Here is a 26997-nt window from a genome sequence, read left to right as displayed (position 1 = left end):
GTATCGGTATCGCGATACTGATACTTCATTTTTCCAAAAAAGTATCGCGATACTGCGATACTACCGCGATACTTCTGCGTATCGCGATAGTCCAACCCTGCTCGAATAGGTATTGTCGCGGGTGAAAAGGGAGATTGGTTATCTCTTCGCAGAGATGAGTCATCCGCTCCTTGGACAACGCTGCGATCGTGGTGAAGAAATTATCAGGAGAAGTCCGCTCTAAGAAAGATACGCAGATACGCAGTCCGGAAGGGGAGTAATTCGCGTGACGGTATAAAACGCTTCCCCGAACCTGCGTTAGATGAGTCTCCATCGGGTGAGCTCCCGGAGCTGGGCTCCGTAGGAGGAGTTCCCTGGTTTCCCAAGAGGTCTTCAGACGCTTCTCCAACTTTTGGTAATGGTTATCCCTTTTGTTTGAGTTAAACCATTGTTTAGAATTTAAGTCATCACTTGTTGTATTCGTTCCCTACTAGCACACCGCATCCATATGACGTCCATGGAACGTCCGGCCATCCAAACTAGGTTCGTCCGTTTTCGGTCATTTGCGGACATTCAATAGACCGTCTGTATAGATCCGTTTTACTGCCGGTCCAAGTGATTACATCCATCGGCTGTCCATCTTCGGATCACAGAAAAAGGTATCAAATAGACGGTTCATAGGATATCCGCAGCTGACCGAAAACGGACATACCTATCTTTAATTCCCAAACGTCTCATGGATCTCTTATGGATATCCTAATTTGTGATATGTATATTTACGATAAATAAGCTATTTCTTTTTATTATTTCTTTTATTGATTATGCAAAATTAAAAGTAAGAAAATTTCAAGTTGTCAGACCAATCGGTTTTTATTGAAAAAGACAGTGATTTACAAGTGGGCATGTAAAGAATGATCCGTTTTTAGGTATCGTAATTGGAATGCAAAATGCTTTACACATTACAGAAGTTAGGGGAACAGATTCGAGATGAGCAGACAATTTTGATACCAATAGTTCGTCTAACATAGCTCATAACTTGAATGATACGATTACAGCATACTTACATTACACACCAAGATTCTTTCAATTCTGTTTCCTTCATAAATTCATCAAATGCCATTTTAAGTCTTCGGCGCGTTTGACGAGGGCCAACGTTATTTTTACTTTTACGTCCATTATTAATGCCTGATGAAGATGAATAAGCCTCTTTTTGCTGATTTTGGGACATAATCTTATTAGAAAAATATGACAAAGATATAGTTAGGTTCGTTAGATATAAATCATTAAGGACCGCTACTTTTATTTACAATACCGTAAGTAATATTCAGTTATAACCGCCTAATAATTTACTGTTCTCAAAAAACAAAATTGAACATATCCTTTTAATATGTGATTTTAATTTTTAGCAGACTAACAAGCTTTCTAGACAACTTCACATGAAGTACGTTGCCGGATTATTTTATGAAAGATCGTTGCCCAAACAAAAAAACATAAGTTATGTAAATGAAGCATCAGTAATATAAAAATTGATTCAAATTTTAATTTTATTTAGAATATTATAGACGTAAATCACCAATGTATTGCTCGGATCATCATTCATGGATATCGAAATGGAACAATTACAAAATTATTTGCAACAGCGTATACTTCTTCCTTTTAGCGTGTTAAATAGTTTGACGAGAATTCAGCAGACTAAAACCCTGTGAAATTATTCCATGAAGTTTATTGCTGATGAACATTTGGCCTGCTGATCGTTAAATATTTATATTACCGTGGTTTTCTTGCGCTTTTAGCTAAAATAGTAAGTTAATATTTCTTTGCGTTAATATATTTGTTAATTAAGTTAATATATTTGTTAAGCATATATTTGTTATTAATTAAGTTAATATATTTGTTTTGCAATTCACGCTTTAGTGTTGAAATATTTCAATAATTGTATGGGTAATTTGTTCCATTCCTTGTTTCTTCATGTTTGAAATTCAGTTGTTGTCCACGCGATGATAAAAAATTAACATTGATTTACCTGACAACTAACTTATGGTTACCTTACTTTGCAGGCATAGATTCTGATTTTTTTTACAACAAGAAAGAAGTATTCATTTACATACCAGCATCTCAATGGCGTCTTCAGTTGTAAGTTTTATTTGAACATTGTTGCACGTCGTCATTATCAGATACTAAAATTCATCTCTGTTGGCAGGTTCAATCTGGCAAATATTTTCTGGTTGATTTAACTACTGCAACGGACCCTTATGTTGCAACTGTCCCTGATTTTTGGGTTAACGATGGGACACAGTGCTGGTATCCCAGGACACTTGGGGAGAGGGCTTCAGTGAAGCGTAAAACTCCACAACCAGATTGGTTTCTTTATTAGTGTAAGATCCGGGGAACATTTGGTATGTTTTTTTGTTATTGTTATATTACAGTTCATATTCACAACATATTTATTTTCCAGATTCGTATGAGGCCTCTCGTGCCAAAGAGAATATAGCTGCTTTAATCTGATATCAACTCTGCATCGGAAAGCCAAACACAACAACAAATGGGTAAAGGCCATAGGAATAAGAGGCCAAGAAAACGATTTACCGTTGATGAATCACACGATTCCAGCAGTGATGCAAGTACTGACGGAATGTACGGGCCCACTCAATTCGACACTCCTTCTATTCCTCCGGAATTGTCTGCAAATGCTGTTCGAACAACCAGACAAGTTGTTAATGTACCCACGCAGTTCTTTCAGCATAACGCAGAATACAGTCAGTCGTATTGTTTCGATTCTCTCGTGTCTGTACCGTCAATTTCTGACAACACACGATTTGCAGTAGAACGTTCCAATGCTAATGCTCTTGAAAGCCATCAATCGACTTCATTGTTTAATGTTAACTCTCCATCGTCAACTGCTGGTTCATCGTCTGTAGTTAGAAGAGAAATGGGTGAGCGTGATCAAGTTGTTGTTGCCCAGCCAACTAACACGGAAGGTATACTCGAGATATCCTATTAGTAATTTCCTCTAATATGCTCTTATTTCATTATTAAATGCTTTATTTTAATTGCAGGTTTTGAGAAAATTGTAAAAAAGTTGGTGAGGGAAACATTGAAACAAAACAAAACATTAACAAATCTTATGGAAAAACTGGTCATAATGGATGGAAAGTTGAATAATCTCACCCTACCTGCGGTTTTACCAGCAGCAGAAAATCCCACTTTTTTAATGGCACCCTTGAAGGAAGTAGAAGAAATCAAAGAGTTGGAACAACAATTACTGGAAAAAGACAATTATTATCAATTGGTACTTAAAATTAAAGTGAATACGATTTTTTAAGATACACTTCATTTTCTCGTCTTTATAGGTCAGGATGATCCGTTCACTACCCGTGAAGAATTTTTGCGACCAACAATGCAGTTGAAAACCATTCAAATTGCAATTTTTTTTGGATGAATGCGTTTCTTAATTGTTCATAAAAGCGATTAATGTGCGCCAAAAACGCTATCTTTACGCCAAATGGCCGTTTATGAGTTAGATATTGGTGCATTTTTTTCAAAAGGATATATGCGTTCAAAAATGAATTTAAAATGCATTTAATCTGCGACTGTATTTTAAATGGAAGTCATCTGGCCAGATTTTCAATTTACCATTTCCTTACCCAACCTTATATATTTAAATGAATAGAGAAAGCTGTTTTCTATTGAATAAGAATTGAGATAAACAAATATAAACAGAAAACCATTTGCTGAATTTATTTGTTAAGGAATGAAAACTAAACACGATGTCACTGCTTTAACGAAAAACATTAATTCAACATTCAGGCAAATTGCAATTTTAAATTAGGCTTGTGTGTCAGAATACACTTCCAGAGATTTTAGAATCTGATTCACTCGTGATTCAATTTCTGATATAGTCTGCACATCAACCCTTGGGCGTTCACCTTCGCCACCGACATCTTCGTCATTTGCTTCGTCGTCGGTATTCAGGTATTTCTGGTATTGAGCTGCGTGGAACCTACGCGCAGTTTGCACTGCTGTAATAATCTTGCTGATGTTTGTTTGCTTCTTATGAGTTTCCAAAATGGCCATGACCACAACTGCAAAAAAAAGGTTTTAGATTATTAATTGAATATATCTAAAATAAGTTATTTATCTACTACCTCCAAATACGGCGACGAAATTGGTTAAATGTCCAAATCCAGGACGTCGGTCTTGTCCTCTTTTTTTCCATTGGATTTTGTGGGGCAGTTGGGCAGAAAGAAGAGAGACAAAAAATGATTTTCAAATCAGAAGTTCCGTTTTCAACAAACGTAACTTATCAATTTGGATTCCACACTAACGAAAAATTAAAAAATATTAAAAAGGATATGGAAAGGAAGACCGACAAAAACTTACGAGGCTTACGCTGAGTTCCATATCCAATAGAGCAGTATTTAACGCTTCAATTTCCTCAAATTGATTAAGGGGCAACTTAACTTCCTTTTCTACTTTTTGAGTGAACCGTGTCAAGAATGTTTGCAGCACTTTTGAAATAAGTCGCTTTTGGGGGATCAAATCTCTAAGGAGAGCGTGTGTTACCATATTCTGTCGCAACATTTCTTTTCTCCATTCAACTTTGTCAGTGCAAACATCTTTTTCTACTACTACGGCCAGTGGGATTTGGTTGGCAACGGGAGACTCGGTTCTAACAGACAAAACGGTCGTTGCTTTCTCTTTACTGACCCTTGCCCCTTGTAAAGGTGGACTGTGACGTGTGTTAGATCTGCTACTGGAACCAGGCTGCACTTGGGCTGGTGAGCTTCTTCCTTCAGTGGGGGTCCTGGTAATTGCTGTAATAGACACCATGGTTTCATTATTGAGACCCTGTGATGGTGATGAGCTGCTTGTATTTCGTTTGTTACTCCGAGTCGCGGCTGTTGACGTAATGGGTCTCTTTGCAACCGTCGGAAATCGAGTGCTACCAGATGTTTGTTTTCTCGAGCTTGACTTTTTAGAGATGTGGGGGGAACTAGTCACAAATGAGGCTGAGGAACGTGACTGTGATATATCCAGGATGCTATGATATGAATTGGCCTGATCTAAAAAGAATTATTAAGTCAATAAGCATTTTAATTAGTGTTAAAATTTTTAATTAACAATTAGCAAAATTACCAGGGTCCTCACGAAACAGATCTTGAGTTTTAAAATTGATTTGAGATTCCGAACTAGGCAACACCTCTGATGTTCCTGATGAAGCTAGACTTAAATTTATTTCATTGAGCTGTTGCTGGGCTTCCTCAAAAGACACTAAAAGATAAAGTTTTCAGAAAGAAAACACAATTTAAGCTCGAATTTAAGAACCAATGACACAAACAAAAACTCTTACCGGGACCGTTTTCAGTGATGATGTCCATAATATCGTATTCCACAAATTGTTGTTCTGGATAGCGCCGTCATTTGTAATTGATCAGACCCCAACTCCATGGTGGCAGTCCCAGAACGGGGAAATCAGGTGGCGGGTACAAGAAGAATTGGCAACGATTGTCCATCCAGTTCTCCGGGATCATGTAAAGCAGCTCAGTTGGATTGCCAAGATAGTCAGGCTGCTGACTTGAGACCACTTGAAACAGGAGGGGATAATTGATAGGACCAGGTTCCAAAGCCAAGGAAGGATAAAACCCTTGGAATTCCCCTTTGTTGAAAGAGCTACCGTACTAAGAAACAAAGCAAAATGTAAGAAACGAAGAGACAAGGTCAGACACATAATAGCTTAAAATTGTTTGAATATAGGCAAGAAACACTAACAGGGCTAGGTACACTTAAGCTTAAAAACTAGTTGCAGCACTAACTGATGTAACAAGTAAAACTTACCCTATGCAGAATTCTCGGCATAGGCATGTTTGTCTGTTCAGTTCACCAAAGCAAATGGCTTCAATCATGTGCTCTTAATTGCAATAAGACTTATACCTCGCTTCAACAATCGATTATAAAGCGTAACAATGAAAGCGCCAATCATTATACAGGTCTATTCCCGCGAAATATATCGATCAAGGAATGTATAATGGATGGGATGGGATTAATCCCATCCCTCGCTTCGCTACATGCTCATACATAATATACATTCAACATAACTTCTTTAAATGAACCATTTTCTCTTTGTGTTAAACTGACTACTATTTAACACTTCTTGTTAAGCTAAAATTATCTGACTTAAAACTTCTGAACTTAGTAATTTTTCGTTTGTACTACAATCGCTGATATTCGAGGGAGAAAAAAGCCGTTGACTAGACTCTGAAAGAAAATGATCAGTCGATTAACCAAAACAGTACAAACTTAAGGAGCATGTTACCTGCGGTATTCTTGGATGTCATTTTAGCGACACCTTTCAAAGGCACCACATGCGAATTTGTCTTTGAAAGTTCGGAAGACAGAGAACTCTGACGCGATGTTACTAAAACTGCTGATGGAGCTGGCAAAACTGCTGATGGAGCTGGCAAAACTGCTGATGGAGCTGGCAAAACTGCAGATGGAGCTGGCAAAACTGCAGATCGAGCTGGCAGAACTGCTGATGGAGCTGGCAAAACGGATGACATAGCTGCAGTCCCATTAGACTTACGGTTCAGCTGGACACTATTACAGTCATCGTTGACCTTTGAGGGAAGCCGTTGACTAGACTCTATGAGAAAATGATAGTCGATTAACCAAAACAGTTAAAACTTAAGGGGCATGTTACCTGTGGTATTCTTGGGCGTCATTTTGGCGACACCTTTCAAAGGCATCAAACGACAATTTGTCTTTGAAAGTTCGGAAGACAAAGAACTCTGACGCGATGTTACTAAAACTGCTGATGGAGCTGGCAAAACTGCAGATGGAGCTGGCAAAACTGCTGATGGAGCTGGCAAAACGGATGGCACAGCTGCCGTCCCATTAGACTTACGGCTGAGCTGGGCACTATTACAGTCATCGTTGACCTTTGAGGGAAGCCGTTGACTAGCCTCTATGAGAAAATGATAGTCGATCAACCAAAACAGTTAAAACTTAAGGGGCGTGTTACCTGTGATATTCTTGGGCGTCATTTTGGCGACACCTTTCAAAGGCATCAAACGACAATTTGTCTTTGAAAGTTCGGAAGACAAAGAACTCTGACGCGATGTTACTAAAACTGCTGATGGAGCTGGCAAAACTGCTGATGGAGCTGGCAAAACGGATGGCATAGCTGCCGTCCCATTAGACTTACGGCTGAGCTGGACACTATTACAATCATCGTTGATCTTTGAGGGAGAAAAAAGCCGTTGACTAGACTCTAGAGAAAATGAAAGTCGATTAACCAAAACAGTTAAAACTTAAGGAGCATGTTACCTGCGGTATTCATGGGCGTCATTTTGGCGACACCTTTCAAAGGCACTAAACGCGAACTTGTCTTTGAAAGTTTGGAAGAAAAAGAACTTTGACGCGATATAACTAGAGCGGCTGACGAAGCTGGCAAAACTGAAGACCCAGTCGCCGTTTCCTTAGACTTTGGGCTGAGCTGGACACGAATAGAGCTGCGCTCGATTCGATGATCGGAGTAAGTAAGAACAGATGGTCGATCGCTTTGGCAAGGCATAAATAGCCTTCGTTTAGTCGCTAGAAGAAAAAAAACAGTCAAACCATAATGTCACTCCTAAACGTTAAAAAATTTCTGATGAAACCTTACCTCCCATATCTTCAAGTTGGTTCTCTCCAACACCTGCCAACTGGGTCACTTTAAAAGGTGATTTGCTAGTAGTTCGAGCATAATTTACAGATGATGAAGATCGGGTTAGTTGAGGTGAAATGGCATCTGGCGTGAAAGACTTTGAGGGGGAGGGATAGACACTAAAACTTCCAGATGTTGAGGGCAAATCTTGGAAATGTGAAAGACCCGGGTCTGGGGAATGATGTTCCCTAATGGAAGTATCCATTTGAGCAAGACGGGTTTTCTTCTTAAGATACCTAATGTAATGAAACTCATGTGATTAAGACTAAAAGAATTAAATCAAACTATTCTTACCTTTTACTTACTGCAGCAACCCTTTCAGTTGCAGACATAGTGCTCCATCCTGGCTGTTTTTGCTTTGACAATAAGTTTTTGGCAGCTACGGATTCTGCTCGTTCAACAGCAATGCTTGCTGCATTGGTGATTGAAATGTGGTCGAGAATATCAACTGTTTCTCCTGTGATGTCCAATGTAGGTTCTTGATTAGGAACTACTTTTGTTTTTGGCACATGAAGTGCATCGGGGGATCCTACAATACAAATTTAAAAAATTTAAATGAAAATGTATCGTACTTTGTATACAAAACAAAATTAAATACTTACTTGCTTTCCAGCCACAAAATAGTTTCTCGATGATACTCCTTAAGCCTCCACCATTTCCATCATCCCAACCAGTGCTGTCCCTGAAGTTTTCTGCATCTGGCCCAATAAACCAAAAATTGTTTGGTTGCCTTTTCTGTGTGGGCTTAGTGTAAAACAGAAAACCCTGGGTACTTCCGTCCCTCCATGAGCTGAAGAGCTGGGAAAACAAAAGAATATAAGTTTATTTGTCTTTTGTTGTAAGGGAAAACACTGAATACCTTCGTTCTGGCGTCAGCTAGCACGTTGTTTATTCCCGAAGGAGAAGTAGCTGTCCGCGAATTACGTCGTCTTTGATTTCCTAAATTCCCGTAGCTCAGAGTTAAAGGTGTCTGACTATTTAAAACCTCTAAGTACGCCTCATGTCCAGACATTTTTAGGACCAAAACAAAAAAAAAATTCAAAATAAGTTAAAATAGAGTACGGCAGATGGAGTTACGTGTTACGGCAGTACCTGCAGTGCAGCGGCCGAAAAAGTGGGACAGGATAAACCACAACGGTGTGGTTCGACCAGTAGGGGAGACCGGGGCTATGCGGGACATGGGGCTAAAATGTACAAGGGGATTAAAATATGTACAATTTGTTTTAAAATGTAGAAATAAATATAGCGTATCCTAAATAATGTGTAATTTATCCTATTAACTTTTTGTCTTGAAATTCCGATTAGCTTGTAGATTTTTATGGGATATTAAAAAAAAGGGATTCGTCAAAAATATTTAGGACGTTTAGTTTTTTCTTTTAGAAATACTTATATAAATATTTTTATAAAAGTGAGATACCTGTTTCATAGGGTTTTTCTTCTAGTTTAAGGTGGTGTATCTAGTTTTTTAAAATGTGTTTTAAGTATTCAATAATTTAGTTTATTTGAAGTTGTTTGGATTCGGGTAAAATGGAACATAGAAAACGGGGTAAAACAGGGCATCTCAATACCTCCTGTTTCTCAATCTCAATATCTACGTTGGCTTTTTTACTATTTTACTAGGGCCAGGGTTGTTACTAAACAGAAGTAAAAAAGTCACGTGTTCACAAGGGTGGAGCTATAGCCAGATAAACGACCACCCACCGACAAAAACAAGGGGAAAAGTTAAAAAATAAAGGCATCTAAACTTTTTTTTATAGTATCTCCACTTATACGTAACAGAATTTAAAAGAAGGCAGCACTTCTGAAAGCAAAATGAATTTCCTTTTCATTAGTGCGTCTTTTAATCAAAATAATTCAGCCGTTGTAGAGAAAAATGTTGTTCCATTTTTCCCCTGGCTCTGTTCCGTTTAACCCTAACTTTTTTTTTTTTTTCATTTTTTCCTCTTGTCATTTTATTAAATAACTATGAAATAGTTGGACGAAAAAAATAAAAAAAAATTACGGAATGTAAAACAATGCAAGGGAATCACTACTATACTTTTTTTCGTTTTTCTTGTAAAAAAAAAAAATGGCAGCGTAAAAAAAAAAAATGTCCCAAATAGCCCCGGTCTCCCCTACGGTGTGGCTAGCCAAGTCAACTCTGTGTTGTTTCTTTGTGTTACACAGTGTTCTGCCGAATAAAGCTCTTTCGAATAAAAAACGTATTCTGAATAAGAATACGAATAAAATCTTATTATTTATTTCGAATAAATTTTTATTCGATTTATTCTTATTCTTTATTCTCGAAATTTTTTACCTGTATTTTATTTTTATTTTTTATTCGATTATCCAAAATTTAAATGGAAAAATCGAATAAAAAATAAAGTTCCTCTAAGTTTAAAAATCTTTGTTTCCGCTAGCCGTTGCTCTTTTGTTTGGAGTTATTTTTTCCGTTTAGCCATTGAAAATGTCATGAGGCCAATAATTGTCTGCTACTAGCACACTCTTGAATTAGTGATACTACTTCTGGAAGAACTTAAAGTATAAAACTAAGCTGTTACGTTTACGTATTAAAGTGTATCAAATCTTGGAACTGGAATTAGGCATTTCGGTAATAAAATTATCAAATAAACTTTTCTATTGTTCCATGAATCTGGATTCCGTTGATATTGAAGTTTTTTTGTTTGATTTGATTGGACTGGCTGTGTCACCAAAATAAAGAAATCACTTGCTTAATTATTTACTATTAATTGTTTTTAATTTTATGATTCAAAAATCGAAACATCATCCTTAAATTAAGAAAATCATTAGAATTTATTTTATTCGAAAATTTATTCGAAAATTTATTCGAAATACGAATAAAAATAAATTTTATTTTTATTCTTTATTCTTTATTCTTCATTTTTTATTTTTATTCTTTATTCTTATTCTTTATTCGATTCAATTTTCATTTTATTTGTATTCATATTCAAATAAATTTTTTCCTTATTCGGCAGAACACTGGTGTTACACAGATTACGGCTGTGTTCAATAGCTATGCCTCCCAAAAGTGCACCTGTTTCCTTGCAACAAATAATGACAAATAGCGAAGCAGAAAGTGTTCTAACATCAAGTGGCTATTACAAGTGTCTCAGGAATAGAAAACGGACACTTGATCAACTTCAACCTCAATACGCTTCTCGGCTACGCTATAAAGCTGCAAAAATACTTGAGGGTTGGTGCCAGGATGGGGTACCCAGCAATGACATTTGGGGATACCTACAGAATTCAACAGATTTAATATCAAAATTTAGTTTAAAGCAACTGCCACTGAACCATCCAGCCATTGAATCCGAAGTGCTCGATCATGAACTGGTATAGATACTTTCTAAATAACGTGAACAAATTCAAGGGCTAATCCGTAAATGTTTACAGATAGATGATGAGGAAGCCAATAATTTGCACCAAAATGACTTCCACGATATTGCCTGTGATACACAAACATCTTATAACTTTAATTTAAAGGGTAAAAAAATTGCTTTAAAACCCAATCCGTGACTCAATGAGGCCAAATTTTGGGGTTTTAGGGGGTCTCATTTTTTGGGAAATCGCAACTAAGCATCGTATTCTTTAAAAATTTCACCATTTTTTTTTTAATCTTTCGGAAAATTCAATGAAACAAACTACGATTTCTAGCTAGTATAGTTTGTTGTGATGGGCCTTCATTCTCCCGGCCACCTAGCGGAGAAAAAACACAGCATGTTGTTAAAGGGCAAAGTGTTGTCTTTGGGTTGTTGTATCATTCAATATAACTAAGTAATTAATCTCTGAGTCACGGATTGGGTGTTATAAAATGAAGTTTACAAATGAAACATCTTCTTTTGCAGAAAATGAAGACTTGCGTCATTCAATTTCTTTTATAAAGTTACTACGGCATTGGGCTGCTTTTACTAGTAAAAAACAAAGCGACATGACGTACCTATTAACTTTGCTAAAGTTGTACGAGCCTAACCCGACCTACGCATTACTACCTAGCACGGGAAAGGAATTGATGAAGATTGACGGCAACGACTGGCCTACTTCGAGAAATAAGCAATTAAAAAACAAACTGCCTCCAGCCATTCCAATTGATAGTGGGAAATATGTCCACTTTGGTGTAGAGAATGCCATAAATGGTATCTCTGTGGGACTGATTAATCGAGCCACAGATCTTGTGAAGTTCTTCGACGTCTATCAGAAAAATTCAAATCTGTTATCAAAAAGCATGCGTGCAAGAGTAAGAAAATTTACTGCAATCTTTGATGTTTCAGCCTAGCCTAAATGGTAAAACTATAATTTGTCTAATTAGATTGAAACCCTTGACACAACATTTCAAATTGAGAAGGTAAAACTGGTCCTACGAGGTGAATATACTACACGCGAAGCTGAAATCAATGTGCCTCATTACGAAATGGATATCAATATTGATGAAGCGAAGCTGAATGAGGACAAACAAGCTGCTACTATTACTCCTATACTAGGGAAGCTAGTTTCTATCAAATCCTCAGCTTCAAGCGATGAAGGTACCAAAATCCTGTTAGACACCTCCGTTTTTGTGATTGGGTTTTATGTGGGCGTTGGGAAACCGGCCGACATCAACAGTTTTCTTAGCAATCTCATTAGTGAATTAATTCTCTTGTCACCGACTCTAAACTGCATTCATAGTCTAGATTTTACTGTGTCGCTTCGCTGTGTGATTGCAGACAGTCCTATGCAGTCTTATTTAAAAAGAACTAAGGGTCATTCTGGTTACTGGGCATGTGATCGCTGCATTCAAAGAGGGGAAATGATAAACCACACCATTTTGTTTCGAAATGTTAACGCGAAAAGTAGAACTGATGATGACTTTTGGACATATTACGTAAATCAATTTTCTGAAGACGATCACTTAAAAGATCCTACTGATGTTAGTCCCTTTAAAGAAATTAATTGTCGTATGGTAACTTGCTTTATTATTGATCCGATGCACACTGTAATTGAGGGAGCTTTTGGGCGTCGACTCGAGGGTTTTGTGTTTGTGTCGGGGGAGGGTAAACTTAGCACCGCTAAAATTGCTGAAGCCGATAAAAGAATTAAGTTCTTTCACGCGTGTCGCCCAGAAGAATTTGACAGATATATTGGAAAGCTTTCAACTTGCAAAAGTTATAAAGTCCACGTGAAGCGCAACATACTCTATTATCTGTTGTATCCACTGTTTAAGGGGATTCTTGAAGATCACGATCTTCAGCATATAATGCTTTTACAATATGGAATGTTACTTTTGAGTCCTTTCGATAAAAATCCAGTATCTCAGTCAAATTTGTTGGAAGCTAAAAAAGTTTTTGAACAATACTCTGTTGGGCTTACGGAACTTGGCATACCTTGTCGGTTTGTAAGCCATCAAGTGACTCACGTGTGGGAGGACGTTAAAAAATATAAATGCGGAATTGAGACCATCAGCGCTTTCCCGTTTGAAAGTTTTCAACGATTTTTTCGCAACTGTTTGCGTAGTGGTAATCGCCAGGCCGAACAAATTCGAAATAGGTGTATTGAAAAAAACAAATACCAACTCCCTACTACGGAATGTGGAACAATACTAACCAATCAAATGCAACTCGCCATTGCAAATAAAAAATTTAATGTAAATTCCAGATTTCCCCTTGCTTTTTTACGAAAAAGAGAGCGATGGCCTAAAAGACTTGTATTTGCTGATTTCGTCCTGACTAATCTTTTCCCTAATAATGTGATTCTTGCAAACGATGAAATGGTCTACGTCTGCATTGATATTGTTGTTAATCAAGGCGATGTATGTATCAAAGCCAAAAAATTTGTTACCCTTTGGAATGCATTCATAACACCGTATGTCTCTTCTAAATTTCATACATTTCTGGGGGGGAAGTTAAGTGACGAAAATTTTGAATTGTGTCCATCTCAAATCTTTGCCAAAATGATGGCCCTTCCTATGAATCCCTTTCCCCCAATATCGTTTGATAATGAAGAACTTGAGTGGTACTTAATCCCCCTTTTGCATTCATTAAAAAAGTAATGTGAATTTCATTTTTGTGAATGCCAAGAAATAGAATTTTGCTTTCCAATTTCATAAAACAAGAATTGTGAATTTGTTTTTTAAAAGCCGATATTGTAAACTCTTTGCATTTTCTATTAACTGATGGTCTATGACCTGTCGTCTGCCAGGCTTGTCGTCTGCCAGGTTTGTCGTCTGCTAGGCTTTTCGTCTGCTATTTCTGTGGACAATTTTGGTGTATCCGCTTGGAGCGCTGACTATCACGGCTGAACTTCTACAGGGTGAGCCATCTCCTTATCTCTGGTTCATCACAAAGGAAATGTGAAAGTGAAACTGCGAAGTACGGAGCACATAAATAAAATATTCTCTAGTTTTTCGTTTGAATCCAATTTACAGTTGAAAATGCCAAATGCCAAAAGTGGTCTCAAGAAGTATTGTTGTTTCAGACACAAAAGATCAAGAAGGAAAACCTCTCCAATCCTATTACTGTTTGTTTGGTTAGTTTACATTAATTTTACGTAGTTTCCATGGAGCTAGCATCTTTCTAGTATTCATTAAAAATCAATTTTTTGTTTAGATTCCCTGTTAGATAAATTGCCACTGAGAAAAAGGAATGGCTCTTGTGTCATTATTGGTTCCAATTTCCAAACAGGTGAACAAAACAAACTGTGGTCCTGATGAGATGGTTTACATTAGATGTGAAGAAGTCATTGAAAATAGCATAAATGATTTTTTAGCAAGTAAGTTAATTGTTAAACTGTTAAATCGAGTATCAATGTCATCTCAGTTTAACTTAGGTGTGGCCGTCAACTATACCACAAGCAAAACCCAAACAGCAATATAACTTATTATAATTGCTGCTTCAGAGAGTCAGGTGAAGGAAGTTAAGAAACGTGTTGAATGCATCATGTGTAGCTGTAAGGTGCTAAAAAACAACCACAGAAGACACTCGTAACAAAACAGAACAAGGATATGGTATTTAAGATAGTAGGTTAAGTTAACTTATTAGTTGATTGATTGATATGATTATGATTATTTGTTCAGGGTAAATTCTCTTCTGCCACTGTGTCTTCTATCGAAGATGAAGACAAAATCGAAGAGCGAGAAGTGTCCGAGCCGTAAGCTAATAACGCGCGATTTATTGAGAAACAAAAAGTTTGCAAGGAAAGGAGTTTTGAAACGCAAGACGGACATTCCTGAAGTTGAAACACCAAACAACTTGTTCTAGGAACGTTAATCTATAAGTGCAATTTGCTGTTTTAAGTATGTGACCAATATTTCCTTCATTTTCGAATTTTTTGTTCTAATTTTGTAATAAATGCTTTTTAGAAACACCGCAAGTTAAAAACACAGCTCACTTTTGAGGTTATATGTAAAAATGCAAATAAGTTTCTTCATTTTCAATACAGTGAATTTGTCTGACTTGCCAAGTTCAACTCCCATTTAGCTTTCTATGTGACCTTGTTGTGGACTTGTGGGCTTTTTCATATTTTTTTATATAAGAATGACTGACTAACTTCTTGCAATGCAGTGGAATCGTGATTGATGTCAGTTTAAAGTTTTTCACAGTAACTGAATTGAATGATTTTTTCATTTTCTATTCCGTGGCATAGATTTGACAGGTGTATATGCATGAAAATAAGATAACAAAGAATCGGTGTTTGACGTTTGAAAAAATGCCTTGTCATGATTTGCGTCACAATTGGTATTATTTCATCTTTTTCTGTGACATATTTTGTTGACTTTCCCATCTTACAGGCGTCATTAACATATAGAAAGAAAAATAAATATATCTCTCATTAAACGTTTATCAAATGTTGTATCAGCGGAACACGTCATTAAGTAAAGACTTACAAACTGTCAACGAAGTAAACACATGTATTTTACGTCAAAAACCTACGAAAATGAATTTTACACAAGATAACCTCTGAATAAATCTTTAGCGGGAGAATCCCCCAATGAGCGGGAGTGTCCGTAAAACGCGTACAAAGTTTCAAGTTTTACGGAACTGACGCGCTGCCCAAGACGGCCAGAAGAAGGGTCGGAAGGGGGGGATTGCGCGTACCCATGGGGACAGTGAAGGGGGGTTTACCTGAGCCACACCATACGGCCCCATGTTTTCCCTTTGCCTCACGTGTCAACGGTGGTGTAATGGTTAGCCGGTTAGCCGGTGATGCGAAAGATCCGAGGTTCGAATCTCGGTGAAGACTAGATGGATAATTCAGAAAAATGGATTGAAAATTTGAAAATACTACATATCTATATATCAGTAAATATATATACATATCTATCTATCTATATATATACTATATATCAGTAAATATTTTTGTCGACATGTTAGCAAGTCTTAAAAAGTGTCTGGTCTCGATGGAAGTTGAGGATCAGTGGTAAATACTAATGGTTCACGAACGTGAGCAGGATCGTGAAAAAAGCTCGTGCCAAAAGCTCCCGGGGGAGAGGGGAGTGTGAAAGGGGTGTTATGTTAAATACATTAAGATTATAACTTGATGACATCATGGATTACGCGGATTATGACTGGACTTACAGAGTCTAAGTCCAACTATAATCATTCTTCTGTTTTTCGACGAGCAAATCATAAGCTGAAAAGATGGAACGATGATCTCCTTTTGGGATGCCGAGTAAATCCGAAAGCTTTCTTTCTGTTAGGTACATTTTAAAAATGTGACATTATACTCATTTGGAAGCTCTGGGTCGTTTCTATCTCTATCTCCCCTTGTCCTCTCCACAGTCATCACGATCTTGTCGCGGTCGTGAAGATTTACCACCGATCTTCAACTTCCATCAACTACGGAATATTTTTAACAATTTAAATTTTTCAAAAAACTAAGATTTCCTAACCGACTTGATCGAGATTCGAACCTCGGACCTTTCGCGTCACCGGCTAACCGGCTAACCATTACAACACCGTTAATTTGTGAGGCAAAGGGAAAACATGGGGCCGTATGGTGTGGCTCAGGTAAACCCCCTTTCACTGTCCCCTCTCCCATGGGTACGCGCAATCCCCCCAGCCCGACCCCCCTTCTGGCTGGCTCGGGCAGCGCGTCAGTTCCGTAAAACTCAAAACTTTTTACGCGTTTTACGGACACTCCCGCTCATTTGCACACCCTAAAACCTATATTAAAAATGATCAGCGTAAAAAGATCTACAACCCTGTATTAATCGTTATTGGATTAGAGAAAACTTGTCTTGCTAGGGAAGTGCCAATCTTTACATGTTATGTTACTCAACGCTTAAATCTGTTATTTACTGAATGTTGTTGATTTGTATCAAGTTTACCCAGGCCATCTAGCGGTGGCTGATGAAAGTTTTTGCATATTGTTTATTTGGAACGTAATTTGAATTGCCAAATTGCCCCCCAGAATGCATGCTATTTACAATGTGTTAATTGAAACCATAAATAATGCAATTTTACATCAGCTTTCGAACGGAAAATAGTTCTTGGGCCGCGAAAAATTTTAGCGCCGTGGCTGCTTTGTTTTTTCCTCCCCCTTCCTTTTAAATTTGAAAATGTGTCCGTTGTATGATTTTAAATCGCATTGCAAATGCGTTCACTTGAATGGATTTGGATCTTGGGCGCTAAAATTCTTCACGGGTAGGAGGGGTGTCTGTTAGTGACTGTTTATAACGTGCTTGGAAATCAGTTTTTTCGATTAAAGTTATGGTCCATGTAAACTGGGAAGGAAAACCAAAAAAGGGATCGATACTGTAACGAAGGCCACAAATACATCTTATGACACCCGCATTCTTATAATATTATGTTTACTCTCCCTTGGTATATAATTATGTCTACATTTTACTCTCTTGCATTTACTCTTCTTTTGCATATTATTCGAATATTGTAATCCGCATAGTAACCATTTGTCATAGACATCTTAGCGTTGACCTAATTGAACACCTGCTGTCTGACTCACACGTGCGACGCATTATCACGCCACTAAACAAACTTCCGTGATTGGTCACACGTGCGATGCATATCACGCCATTAAATAAACATCCGTTTGATTGGTCGCACGCGCGACGCCAATCAAGCCATTAAACAAACACCTTCTGATTGGCTGCACGCGCGACATAGCGACACGTCAACAGCATCACGCCACTTTGACGAGATGCGAGGTTTCATGGTGAACCCAAAATCTAAGAAAGATCAGACAACTAGCAGCTCGCTAAATGTTCAGTTGCCTTCAACAACACTAGTTCGACACCTAAATTGCCTTAGTGTTTTCTCTTACAAGTGTTTCTCCGACTACCTGTTTCCGTAAGTGCCTATCTGAATTGTATTTCCAATCGTTTCCATCTCGTGTCTGTTTTCCACCGTGTCCCGCTCTAGCTACCCCGAGCCACTTCGTATCGTTTTACCAACGTGCGCTCCCGTAACGCTCGCGCTACATCGGTAAGCTTCCAAATTGCCCTTATTCTATTGGTCATTATGGTTTGGCTCGTTATCACCTTCCTTGTCATATTGTATGTCCTTTCCCGTGTAATTCTTATGGCCCTAGTCTAGTAATACACTGTCATCATTGTGGGTAAAACGCCTCCGAGTTCTGTGGTAATATATTTGTCTTAATCCGTAAAGTCATCCACCCGAGAGGGAGGATGCTTTACAATACAAAAACATGGACTTCAGCATTCAATAATTACTACAGCCGTGTTTGGTATGCATTCCAAATTTGGTTTAGTTCGAAATTGTAATTGTAAACAATAACGTTTTTCTTTTCTAGAGGGTATTCAAACCGGTTCCCGTAAGCCAAACAAATTTGAGATGGAAAATGATACAAGGAAAATAATGAAGGGAATGCCAGAAAAATACCGAATCAAATGTTTAGCAGAAAATCAAGATCGAATGGATGTCGACAACGGACCAAGAAATGGTCCACCAGCGGGAATTCAGTAGTTTATCACTGGTAAGTTTAAAATGTTATTCCTCTTCGTCAGAAATGTTAGTATCTTTCTAATCCCATGTTATTTCTACAGGATACGGAAATGAGAGAGAATCGGCTCTCTTTTCCTAATTGAAATTTATCCATATGGATGTCTTCTTAAAACAAAAATTCAACCTGGAGTTCTTAGAAATTGAAATTTCCAAAATCAAGAAAAATTAAAATGCAACTTGAATGAAACTAAAGCTATTCCACATCGAGGACAGGATCAGTTTCGGTACGTAGGTTTTAACATTTTTGTAAGATTGTCACCATCTAACTTTTATATTTTTTTGGGTGGGGGTAAACCAGACTTTCAAATGGTTTTGCCAGTCACTGTTTGATGGTCTGTTTAAGAGCCCACACCGTCTATTTCAGTGCAGCCAACAACGTCGATTACAGTGCAGCCAACACCGTCGATTGCAGTGCAGCCAACACCGTCGATTACAGTGCAGCCAACACCACAAGAATCATCCAAGGAAATTCTTTACTGATACACCTGTTATCCGGTGGCTAGCGTTTTGATGTGTAACATTTGCGTATCATGTATGCGTATTTGTAGTGTATGTTTTTGTCAAATAAATGATAATTTAAAACTGATTTCTGAAAGAATTTATTCTAATTTATTTGTAAACGCTATGGTTAGATTTACGTCCAGTGGTGGACCAAATAAATGCATTATTAAACATCCTATGGACGTTCGTTTTCAGATCAAATGGATGTTCGTTTTCGGATGTCAATTGGACGTTCGTTTTAGGACGTCAAATGGAAGTCCGGTATGGACGTTCTACGGAGAGGACATCAGGACGTACTATAATCATTAGAATAACGTCAACCTCGGACGTCCAGGTAAGAAGGAATGGACGCAATTGAGACGTCAAATGGACGTAAGTGTGCTAGTAGGGTTTGTTCTTGTTCAAATACAACTCGTGTGACAGTATTGTTCAAGCGATAATGTTACAGAAATTAACAGTGTTCTGTCGAATAAAACATTCGTACAAAATTTCGAATAGAATAACGCAAAAATTCGAATATTTACTCGTTGTTCGTCGAATAAAAATTTTACTTATTCGTATTCGTTATTCTCAGACATGCTGTTTGATCATCAAAAAGTGATCGATCGCTCGTTCATTGATCATTCAAGAAAACTGATTAATCGCTCGCTCAATTGATCACTTTTTCAAATTGATCGATCGCTCGCTCAATCGATCATTTTTCGATCAAAGAATTTGTAGAATTTTAATTTTCCCGGCATTACACGTATAATTTAAAAGCTGATTACTTACTTATACCCAAAAACGACTCGTCTAGCTCCACCCCTTTCCCACATAAACTACTCCCGTGAACGTTATTTAGGGATTTTTAAAATGACAATAATGTTTTCACCCTTTAGCAATTTGAACGCACACCTTTCCCAGATTACAGCGTAAGTTTATGTGAAATATTTTAGACACAAATTGCAATAAAAAAAACGAAAAAGAAGGTTCGGAAGTAAAGGGTGTCTAAATCCTGTTGGTAAACCAAATGGGAAATAAAGAGACCTCTATCAAACTAAAATCTACCGCTGATTTATCTCATTTTGGCATGTATGTCTGCAAAGACAGTTTGAAATTGCTTTCACGAATCATAGATGGCGTTCTGTTAGTGATCAAAATTGATCAACGACCTTTCGATCTCGATCTCGATCTGAGTAATTGAACGGAAAAAGAGGTACCCTTTTGCGGGGAACACTAGACGTTTTCCACCAGACGAGAGCGCCTCTTGCGGGTGTGTTGGTGTTCCCTCCACGCACAGGCTCATTTATAGCCAGGTGGCGCTCGCACCAGGCGGAAAATTACTCTTAACGCTCCGCCCTAAAATCCTCGTTTTTTCGTATAGTGTTCCCGCAAGAGGGTACCCCTTTTCTTAGAGGGAAAATAGCCATAGTGGAGCAACCAGGGGTCTATGACTCTGGGTATTTTAATTGAAAATTTATTCGTTATTCGTTATTCGAATATTATTCGTATTCGCGAATAAAACGTCATTTGTATTCGTTATTCGCTATTCGTATTCGTTTGTACTGCCTATTCGTATTCGTTTACAAAACGAATCAAGATTTTCCTTATTCGAAACAACACTGGAAATTAATAGCCCTCATCATTAATCATCTCATCAGCGCACGGCCCCGCGCCAATCGGGGAACTTTGTAGTCGATTGGGTGCGGGGATGATCTTTATCGGTGCAGTGATTTCGGTACTCGGTGCGGTGATATCGGTGATCGGTGCGGTGATATCGGTGATCGGTGCCCGATTATCAATGAATAGAGCAAGTGACTGACGCGTACCCCCATTGTTTTACGAACGCAACTTGGTGTTTAAAGATTAGCTTTTGCGGCTGGAAGCCATGTTTGTTTCGAGATAAACATGGCCGCCAGCCGCAATTTCTCTTTTAAAATAGTAAGGTGCGTTTGTAAAAAGTAGGGGGTATGCTTCAGTCACTTGCTCTATAGTGAATTAGTGATTAGGGATCGGCCCCGACCCTAATCGGGGTGCATTTTGCCAATCGGGTTTCGAAATTTGGGGCTCAGGGCGGGGCGTTCTGGGCTCGGGATGAAAATTTTTGGACCCCGATCTCAATCGGGGTTGTATTGGGGTGCCTAATCGGGGCTGTAACCCCGATTGCAATCAATCGATCGACGTAAAAACATAATCGATCGAGTCAAAATCGATTATTATGATGAAAATCGGGGAGTTCGCCCCGGTTGCCCCGATAAAAACCCGACCCAAATTCATAGTTAAAATTCAGGTGCCATTTTTTGCAAATGGCGTCGGGGCAAGCGGGTTAACCTCGATTTATGCCCCGCCCGGCTGACGAAATGGAACCCCGATTCAGCCCCGATGGCTTTTTCCCGGGGCGGGGCGGTTAACCCGATTATGGCTAATCGGGGCCGATCCCTAATAGTGAATTAGTGATCTAAATTGGCAATTGCCCTGCGGCCAATAAGAACAAAATGTGATCCTAGTCACGTGATTCTCATTGGCTTATCAGAACGCAAGGTCACTGGTAAGACTGACCCCTATGGCTGAAGCGGTGCTATCGGTGCAGCACCGATTGTAATACCGTTCCGCACCGAAAAAAGAAATCCCTGCACTGAACTTCCCCGATTAATTTTTATCGGGGAAGCTTAGCGGTGTCCCCGATTAGAATGTGATCGGGGCCGAGCCCTACTCATCATGGGACATCCATTTCTGTAAAATTTGTTTATTTTCAGACTAATATTTTTACCGATAGAAGCTATTATAAGTTCGTGTACTACTGGGGACTAGGATAATACCCGAAACACGTTAAACCGCACCGACCTACCTACCTGAAAAATGACCGATCGGTTAATACTCGGGTAGGTACTTTTCAAGGGGTTCCATTCAGTTCTAAATATAGTACAGTCATTTTAGCTGAAAAAGGGGGGTATACCTCGGACAATTAGTAATTTGAAATTTTTTGTTAGCACTATTTAGAATTACTTTTTAAGTAAGTGTAAAAAACCCGTACAAAATCGTACTGTGGGATCACATTTAAATTTGCAATTGAAAATTTGAAAATCGGAAATGGGGGTCTAATTGTAAATATTTTATTGTTTTGATTACATGTAATCAAACTTTATATGTTAATAAACGTGTGTTTCAAATTTCAATGTTTTTTATGTAGATTTACTATTTTTTTAAATTTAGGAGTTACTCAAATCGGTTTCCGCGTCGAAAATTTTTTCGCCGTGTTTAACACGGCGCTTATGGCGGTACGCGTCATCTTAAAATTAATGCTGCATATAAACGAAATAACAATAAAATCCCCAAATACTCTAGTTTTTTAGCCCATATAACCTAGTTTACTTTGTATTTATTAGATTTTATGAGAATAACACAGCAGAAAAGTAATTTACATTAGAAAAAACTACCCTTTTTCAACAACCCCTTTCGCCACAACACACCGGCGGGTGTGTTGTAAGACATTTGGGAATTTTGAAAAAGGGTAGTTTTTTCTAATGTAAATATGAGAGTATTTGGGGATTTTAATGTTATTTCGTTTATATGCAGCATTAATTTTAAGATGACGCGTACCTCCATAAGCGCCGTGTCAAACACGGCGAAAAAATTTCGACGCGGAAACCGATTTGAGTACTCCTAAATTTAAAAAAAAAAAGTAAATCTACATAAAAAACATTGAAATTTGAAACACACGTTTATTAACATATAAAGTTTGATTACATGTAATCAAAACAATAAAATATTTACAATTAGACCCCCATTTCCGATTTTCAAATTTTCAATTGCAAATTTAAATGTGATCCCACAGTACGATTTTGTACGGGTTTTTTACACTTACTTAAAAAGTGATTCTAAATAGTGCTAAAAAAAAATTATAAATTACTAATTGTCCTAGGTATAAGAGCTAAACTGACTATACTAATACCAGTGTAAACGATAAGGCCTTGCCCAAGTTTGAAAAAGAGTAGGTAAGTGAAGGAAAATTTTAAAAAATACAATGTACTACACGAAACGGGGCAAACAGGGTACAAAGTAATGTAATCGGGATTCGGAACCGGTTACACTACCAAATGCCCATAAGTAACAATTCACAATTAACACTATAATTTCAATGAAAGCATATTGTTTCTTAGTTAAATAATATTCTAAAAAGTGATAAAGGTAAAAAGTAATGTATTGCATAAGTAAATAAAAACGTAATATAAACAATAAACGTAAATAATCACACACACAAAAATAAATGAAGGCGGCAGCTTTACAGATGTTTACAAGAAAAACGCATACGTTCTGTACGTACGCAGAGATCATTTGAGGTCTTCGCTCCAGCTCAATGCTCACTGTTTTTCTACTTCAGCTCAAGCTCACCACTAGCTCCTATCAGCACTGCGTGATTGGCAAAAAAAAACTGATTGAGTCGGGCCGATGTTTAATCAGCTGCCATAATACTAAGTTTTATTTTCACACTTAAAATATCTAGGCCACACATATTAACTATGAAATTTAAAGAAAATCATATGAATCTCCTAATGGCCGTACGACTCATTAATTCTGTTCAGATCTAGTAACACTACCAACAAAAGAAAAAAAAAGGAAATGTGATCTATGTTCTTTATAAGTTTAAAGAAATTTAAGTACATTTATATTTGCATTAACTAGCGGATTGGGTAATGAAAACTTAGATAGTTTAAATGGAACAGGAGCAGTAAGAACGGAATATGTTGTTTTTACCCATCAAAATTATGAGGATAGAAATTCTATTTGCTAAGTAATAAAAAAAAATAAAAATCTATTTGCTAAATTCCTTTCCATAATTTTATTCCCACGGAACACTCCTGTTAACTTGCATGTAATAGAAATTCCTACAAATTTGGATAACGAAATTTCTTAAGATGTTTTCCCCGGATAAAACACTGGACGTCTCCAGGAGAGTGGTAGATGTCAGGTACAGCAGGATATCTATGTTAAAAAGTCATAAGTTAAACATGTCTGACAAGACAAATGAGATTCGACAGTAAATTCATTCAGTATTAAAAAGCTCGTTATGAAAGTCAACACAATATTCTGCAGCAAATATGATCATCAGATAACAAACATACTACAAAAACAGAGAAAACAAATACCTGTTCCGAAATAGGGTTTCCATCCTACCGACCAAACACACGGCCCACCCCTTCCTCTGTGGAAATAGAGGAAACTAAGTTATTTATAATGCTAAACTCTAGGAAACACCAATGCCTTTAAAAAATCTCAGGGTTGTCAAAGGTGTCTTCACAGAAACTCAGGTGAAGAAATTCAATTTTCTAATACATCATTGAATTTAATATTGATAAATGAAACCGGCAATTTACTTACCCCAATCTATGTGGCACTAGCATTGTAATTTTATTTTTTGAGTCCAACCATGCCCTTAACCAACTTCCGCTCGTTTTGCACACTCTGCACATTATCGAAAGACGCAGGTTAGAGCAGACGCCATCTAAATTTCAGAAGTACAGTATGTAAACAAGGCAGAGAAAACCTACAAACAAGGAACCAGTTTATGAGTTCAGTGGGTAAAATTTCAACAGGAAATGTTTTCTGTATAGCGTATAATTAAACATCATAGCTCCAACATTATTTGGAACTTCTGGAAAAACCCTACCTTATACCCCAAATGCTTCTTATCCTGTAGGATTCTGGGCATCAAGGCAAACACTGCCATCATTTCATTCTTTACTCACCATTTCTGGATTATGAGAATATCACCAGATACAGCAATACCTAAACAACAAAACATATATGTGACAGTTAACAACTGGAATGAGAAGTAAGAGCAATTGCCTCCAGTATGAAAAAGCTCAAGATGGAAGTCAACATTGTAATCTACAGCAAGTTTTACCATTTTAAGACATCTAGGAAACACCATAAAGAAAATTACCTTAACATGGCGAGGAAACTCACCATCTTGCTGACAGTACGTAAGGCTTTTCAACAATCCTCATTCCTAAAAACCATGGCATAAGTTATTTACAATAAAAGCTGGATGGAATATTTAGGTTTTAGAGATCTCAGGATTGTCAAGGGTGTCTTCACAGAAACTCAGGTGAAGAAATTCAATACTGTACTACATCATTGAATTATAAACTAACAATGGAAATCTATATTCTACTTACATGAACTCCACATAAAGTTTAGTCCGTTGTGGATTTCAACACCCGACCATTGCATTCACATAAGAAAGAATTTTGCAGTCTGCACAGTGTGAAACTAATCAGGTCAGAAAACGCATCACCTTGATTGGAAAAAGAGAGAACGGTTATGTCCTGTAAAGCTAGAAACAACGAATATCAAACTGAAATGCGCTCAGTGTATAAGAAGTCAACAGGGAAATATAAATTTCAGTATAGCGTATAATTAAACATCACACTAGATTACTTCACATACTGAGATATGAATAAACGATACCTTTGTTTCTCACAGAGAAAAGTCTACGCTTTATAGATGAGACGGCTACAAAGGGATGTTCACGAATGCTGTTCATGCTTCGAAACGCACTAACGTGGTCTTAAACTTGAGTATTATATAGCATAGCGGCCATAGCCCCTATTTGTACTGAGAATGGCCAATTCAAATGAACTTCATTTGTTAAATCCCTAAACACATAATAAACGTGCTTTAACTAGGGCAGAGTCATAGTTCATAGAACCGTGGTTGGTTCACGACATGGGGGGAACGTCTGTCGTTGTGCCTAATTTCGGAAATAGTGTCAGAGCCTCCAGCGGGTGTGTGATAAGTGCACCAATCAGGAAATACGTTTGAAAACTTCAACAGCCAATCACAACAGTGATAAAGGAAACGAACAGAGCAGACGATACCAGAAAAATTGAAGCTCGAATAGAAACACTGAAATGGCTGTTGAATAATTCAGTTTCTCTCGATAGATGACTCTGATTCTAGTTTCACTTTGCTCCGCCCCAAAACTGTCGAAATTTTAAACATTCAGACCAACGAAACGCGGTATAGGGACTCCTCTCAGCCTGAACCAACCAGGGTTCTATGACTCTGACTAGGGCTCGGCCCCGGTTCTCGAAAACCCGGGTTACCCGCGGATCGTCGCCAAAATAGTCGCCCATGGGCGATCCGGGTAGCCTATTTGCCAAAATGGGTAGACTGGGCGGATTTGATGGGAAAACCGGGTATATCCACCGCCATCTTGGAAAATGGCGACTTACATAGCGCCAAGTTAAATTAAAAGGGAGATTAGCAAAAAAAAAGTTTTTGTGGCGGAAATTCAAAGCGCGTGACTTGATTTCAGGGAAAACCCGGGTAATCGGTTAAGAAATAGGGGCTACCCGGGTAATGGAAACGATTTTTGATATTGTTTTACCCACATGAAAACCGGGTAGGTAGTGGGCACAAAGTCTCAAGAACCGATACCCACCGGATCCAATTTTTTTGCCGAGAAGACCTACCCATTCGCCCAAAAACCTACCCATTGGACACGGGGCCGAGCCCTAGCTTTAACAGCAGAAACCAGAGTCATAGTAAGGGCTCGGCCCCGATCGTCTTTAATCGGGGCAAACCGTTTTTTGTCGGGGAATAATCACCAAACCGTCGGTTAGCCATTTTTTACCTCGGTTCGGTTCTCGGTTTGGAACGGTTACACCGGTTTGAACCACCATTTTCAAAATATTTTAGAAAATTTGGCGGAAAATTCAAATCAACCAATCAAATCGCTAATTGTTGAGCGTAAAGTGGCGCCAATGGTTGCCAGTTGGCACTCAGGTCAGGCTGTCAGGCATTGCCTTATAGTCACATTGCTGCATCTGCATATAGCTTCTCATTGCTGTATAGTCACAAGCGCACAAGCTGTTTGAC

General features: G+C 38.0%; 3 protein-coding genes and 4 long non-coding RNA genes across 23 annotated transcripts; 4 read left to right on the top strand and 3 right to left on the bottom strand.

The window, feature by feature from the left end:
• Nucleotides 1–333: 333 nt before the first annotated feature.
• On the top strand, nt 334–3706 carry LOC116924549. 9 transcript variants are annotated; one of them, XR_006648263.1, is made up of 9 exons: nt 334–394; nt 474–638; nt 1389–1420; nt 1532–1780; nt 2037–2112; nt 2180–2375; nt 2435–2957; nt 3036–3268; nt 3330–3706. XR_006648263.1 is itself a non-coding variant. In XM_045175478.1 (8 exons), the coding sequence occupies exons 6-8, from the start codon at nt 2522–2524 to the stop codon at nt 3384–3386; spliced, it is 726 nt and encodes a 241-aa protein (XP_045031413.1). In that variant the 5' UTR covers nt 334–394; nt 474–638; nt 1389–1780; nt 2037–2112; nt 2180–2375; nt 2435–2521; the 3' UTR covers nt 3387–3706. The 9 variants fall into 9 exon arrangements, 6 of the variants coding, with proteins under 6 accessions (XP_045031413.1, XP_045031412.1, XP_045031416.1 ...); XR_006648261.1 differs by having other exon boundaries at nt 1386–1420; XR_006648262.1 differs by having other exon boundaries at nt 1386–1478; nt 1542–1780.
• Nucleotides 831–1426, bottom strand: LOC116924551. The gene is made up of 2 exons (XR_004395014.2): nt 1292–1426; nt 831–1210 (listed from the first exon to the last, which is right to left on the bottom strand). It is a non-coding gene; the product is annotated as an uncharacterized LOC116924551 (long non-coding RNA).
• On the bottom strand, nt 3693–8832 carry LOC116935109 (flocculation protein FLO11-like). Of its 3 annotated transcripts, none has more exons than XM_045175476.1 (14): nt 8774–8832; nt 8541–8678; nt 8284–8479; nt 7976–8210; nt 7640–7917; nt 7303–7569; nt 6998–7246; nt 6677–6940; nt 6293–6619; nt 5330–5657; nt 5116–5250; nt 4360–5042; nt 4125–4299; nt 3693–4061 (listed from the first exon to the last, which is right to left on the bottom strand). In XM_045175476.1, exons 4-10 carry the CDS (start codon nt 8011–8013, stop codon nt 5650–5652), a joined length of 1431 nt encoding a protein of 476 aa, XP_045031411.1. In that variant the 5' UTR covers nt 8014–8210; nt 8284–8479; nt 8541–8678; nt 8774–8832; the 3' UTR covers nt 3693–4061; nt 4125–4299; nt 4360–5042; nt 5116–5250; nt 5330–5649. The 3 variants fall into 3 exon arrangements, with proteins under 3 accessions (XP_045031411.1, XP_045031410.1, XP_045031409.1); XM_045175475.1 differs by lacking the exon at nt 8774–8832 and having other exon boundaries at nt 4360–4793; nt 4866–5042; nt 8541–8703; XM_045175474.1 differs by lacking the exon at nt 8774–8832 and having other exon boundaries at nt 8541–8703.
• A 2233-nt stretch (nt 8833–11065) lies between these two features.
• Nucleotides 11066–13719, top strand: LOC123473892. Its single transcript, XM_045175473.1, has 2 exons — nt 11066–11915; nt 11988–13719. Exons 1-2 carry the CDS (start codon nt 11493–11495, stop codon nt 13701–13703), a joined length of 2139 nt encoding a protein of 712 aa, XP_045031408.1. The 5' UTR covers nt 11066–11492; the 3' UTR covers nt 13704–13719.
• A 288-nt stretch (nt 13720–14007) lies between these two features.
• LOC123473893 lies at nt 14008–15456 on the top strand. Of its 3 annotated transcripts, none has more exons than XR_006648268.1 (4): nt 14008–14179; nt 14260–14422; nt 14480–14657; nt 14727–15456. It is a non-coding gene; the product is annotated as an uncharacterized LOC123473893 (long non-coding RNA). The 3 variants fall into 3 exon arrangements; XR_006648267.1 differs by having other exon boundaries at nt 14480–14669; XR_006648266.1 differs by having other exon boundaries at nt 14480–15456.
• A 2849-nt stretch (nt 15457–18305) lies between these two features.
• LOC116924550 lies at nt 18306–19219 on the top strand. Its single transcript, XR_004395013.2, has 4 exons — nt 18306–18355; nt 18422–18604; nt 18675–18857; nt 18932–19219. It is a non-coding gene; the product is annotated as an uncharacterized LOC116924550 (long non-coding RNA).
• A 4077-nt stretch (nt 19220–23296) lies between these two features.
• On the bottom strand, nt 23297–25813 carry LOC116925091. 5 transcript variants are annotated; one of them, XR_006648265.1, is made up of 7 exons: nt 25585–25810; nt 25293–25411; nt 25058–25123; nt 24782–24900; nt 24493–24616; nt 24261–24334; nt 23297–24096 (listed from the first exon to the last, which is right to left on the bottom strand). It is a non-coding gene; the product is annotated as an uncharacterized LOC116925091 (long non-coding RNA). The 5 variants fall into 5 exon arrangements; XR_006648264.1 differs by having other exon boundaries at nt 24261–24316; nt 24493–24658; nt 25585–25804; XR_004395326.2 differs by having other exon boundaries at nt 24261–24316; nt 25585–25802.
• Between the last annotated feature and the right edge of the window lie 1184 nt (nt 25814–26997).

Source organism: Daphnia magna, linkage group LG6, assembly GCF_020631705.1.
Source record: "Daphnia magna isolate NIES linkage group LG6, ASM2063170v1.1, whole genome shotgun sequence".
In the NCBI taxonomy this organism is placed as follows: Eukaryota; Metazoa; Arthropoda; class Branchiopoda; order Diplostraca; family Daphniidae; genus Daphnia; species Daphnia magna.
The sequence above is the reverse complement of the archived record's forward strand: the minus strand, read 5'-3'. Positions and strand labels throughout refer to the sequence as shown.

What these genes read in the sequence shown, in the direction of transcription:
- LOC116924549 (XM_045175481.1), top strand. Translation starts at nt 2,522, where the DNA reads ATGGGTAAAGGCCATAGGAATAAGAGGCCAAGAAAACGATTTACCGTT. An exon ending in CCAGCCAACTAACACGGAAG is followed by an intron (nt 2,958 to 3,035) that starts GTATACTCGAGA and finishes TTTTAATTGCAG; the next exon opens with GTTTTGAGAAAATTGTAAAA. An exon ending in AAGACAATTATTATCAATTG is followed by an intron (nt 3,269 to 3,329) that starts GTACTTAAAATT and finishes TCGTCTTTATAG; the next exon opens with GTCAGGATGATCCGTTCACT.
- LOC123473892 (XM_045175473.1), top strand. Translation starts at nt 11,493, where the DNA reads ATGAAGTTTACAAATGAAACATCTTCTTTTGCAGAAAATGAAGACTTG. An exon ending in CAAAAAGCATGCGTGCAAGA is followed by an intron (nt 11,916 to 11,987) that starts GTAAGAAAATTT and finishes TTGTCTAATTAG; the next exon opens with ATTGAAACCCTTGACACAAC.
- LOC116935109 (XM_045175474.1), bottom strand. Translation starts at nt 8,693, where the DNA reads ATGTCTGGACATGAGGCGTACTTAGAGGTTTTAAATAGTCAGACACCT. An exon ending in GTTGCTGCAGTAAGTAAAAG is followed by an intron (nt 7,918 to 7,975) that starts GTAAGAATAGTT and finishes TCATTACATTAG; the next exon opens with GTATCTTAAGAAGAAAACCC. An exon ending in GACGCCCATGAATACCGCAG is followed by an intron (nt 7,247 to 7,302) that starts GTAACATGCTCC and finishes CATTTTCTCTAG; the next exon opens with AGTCTAGTCAACGGCTTTTT.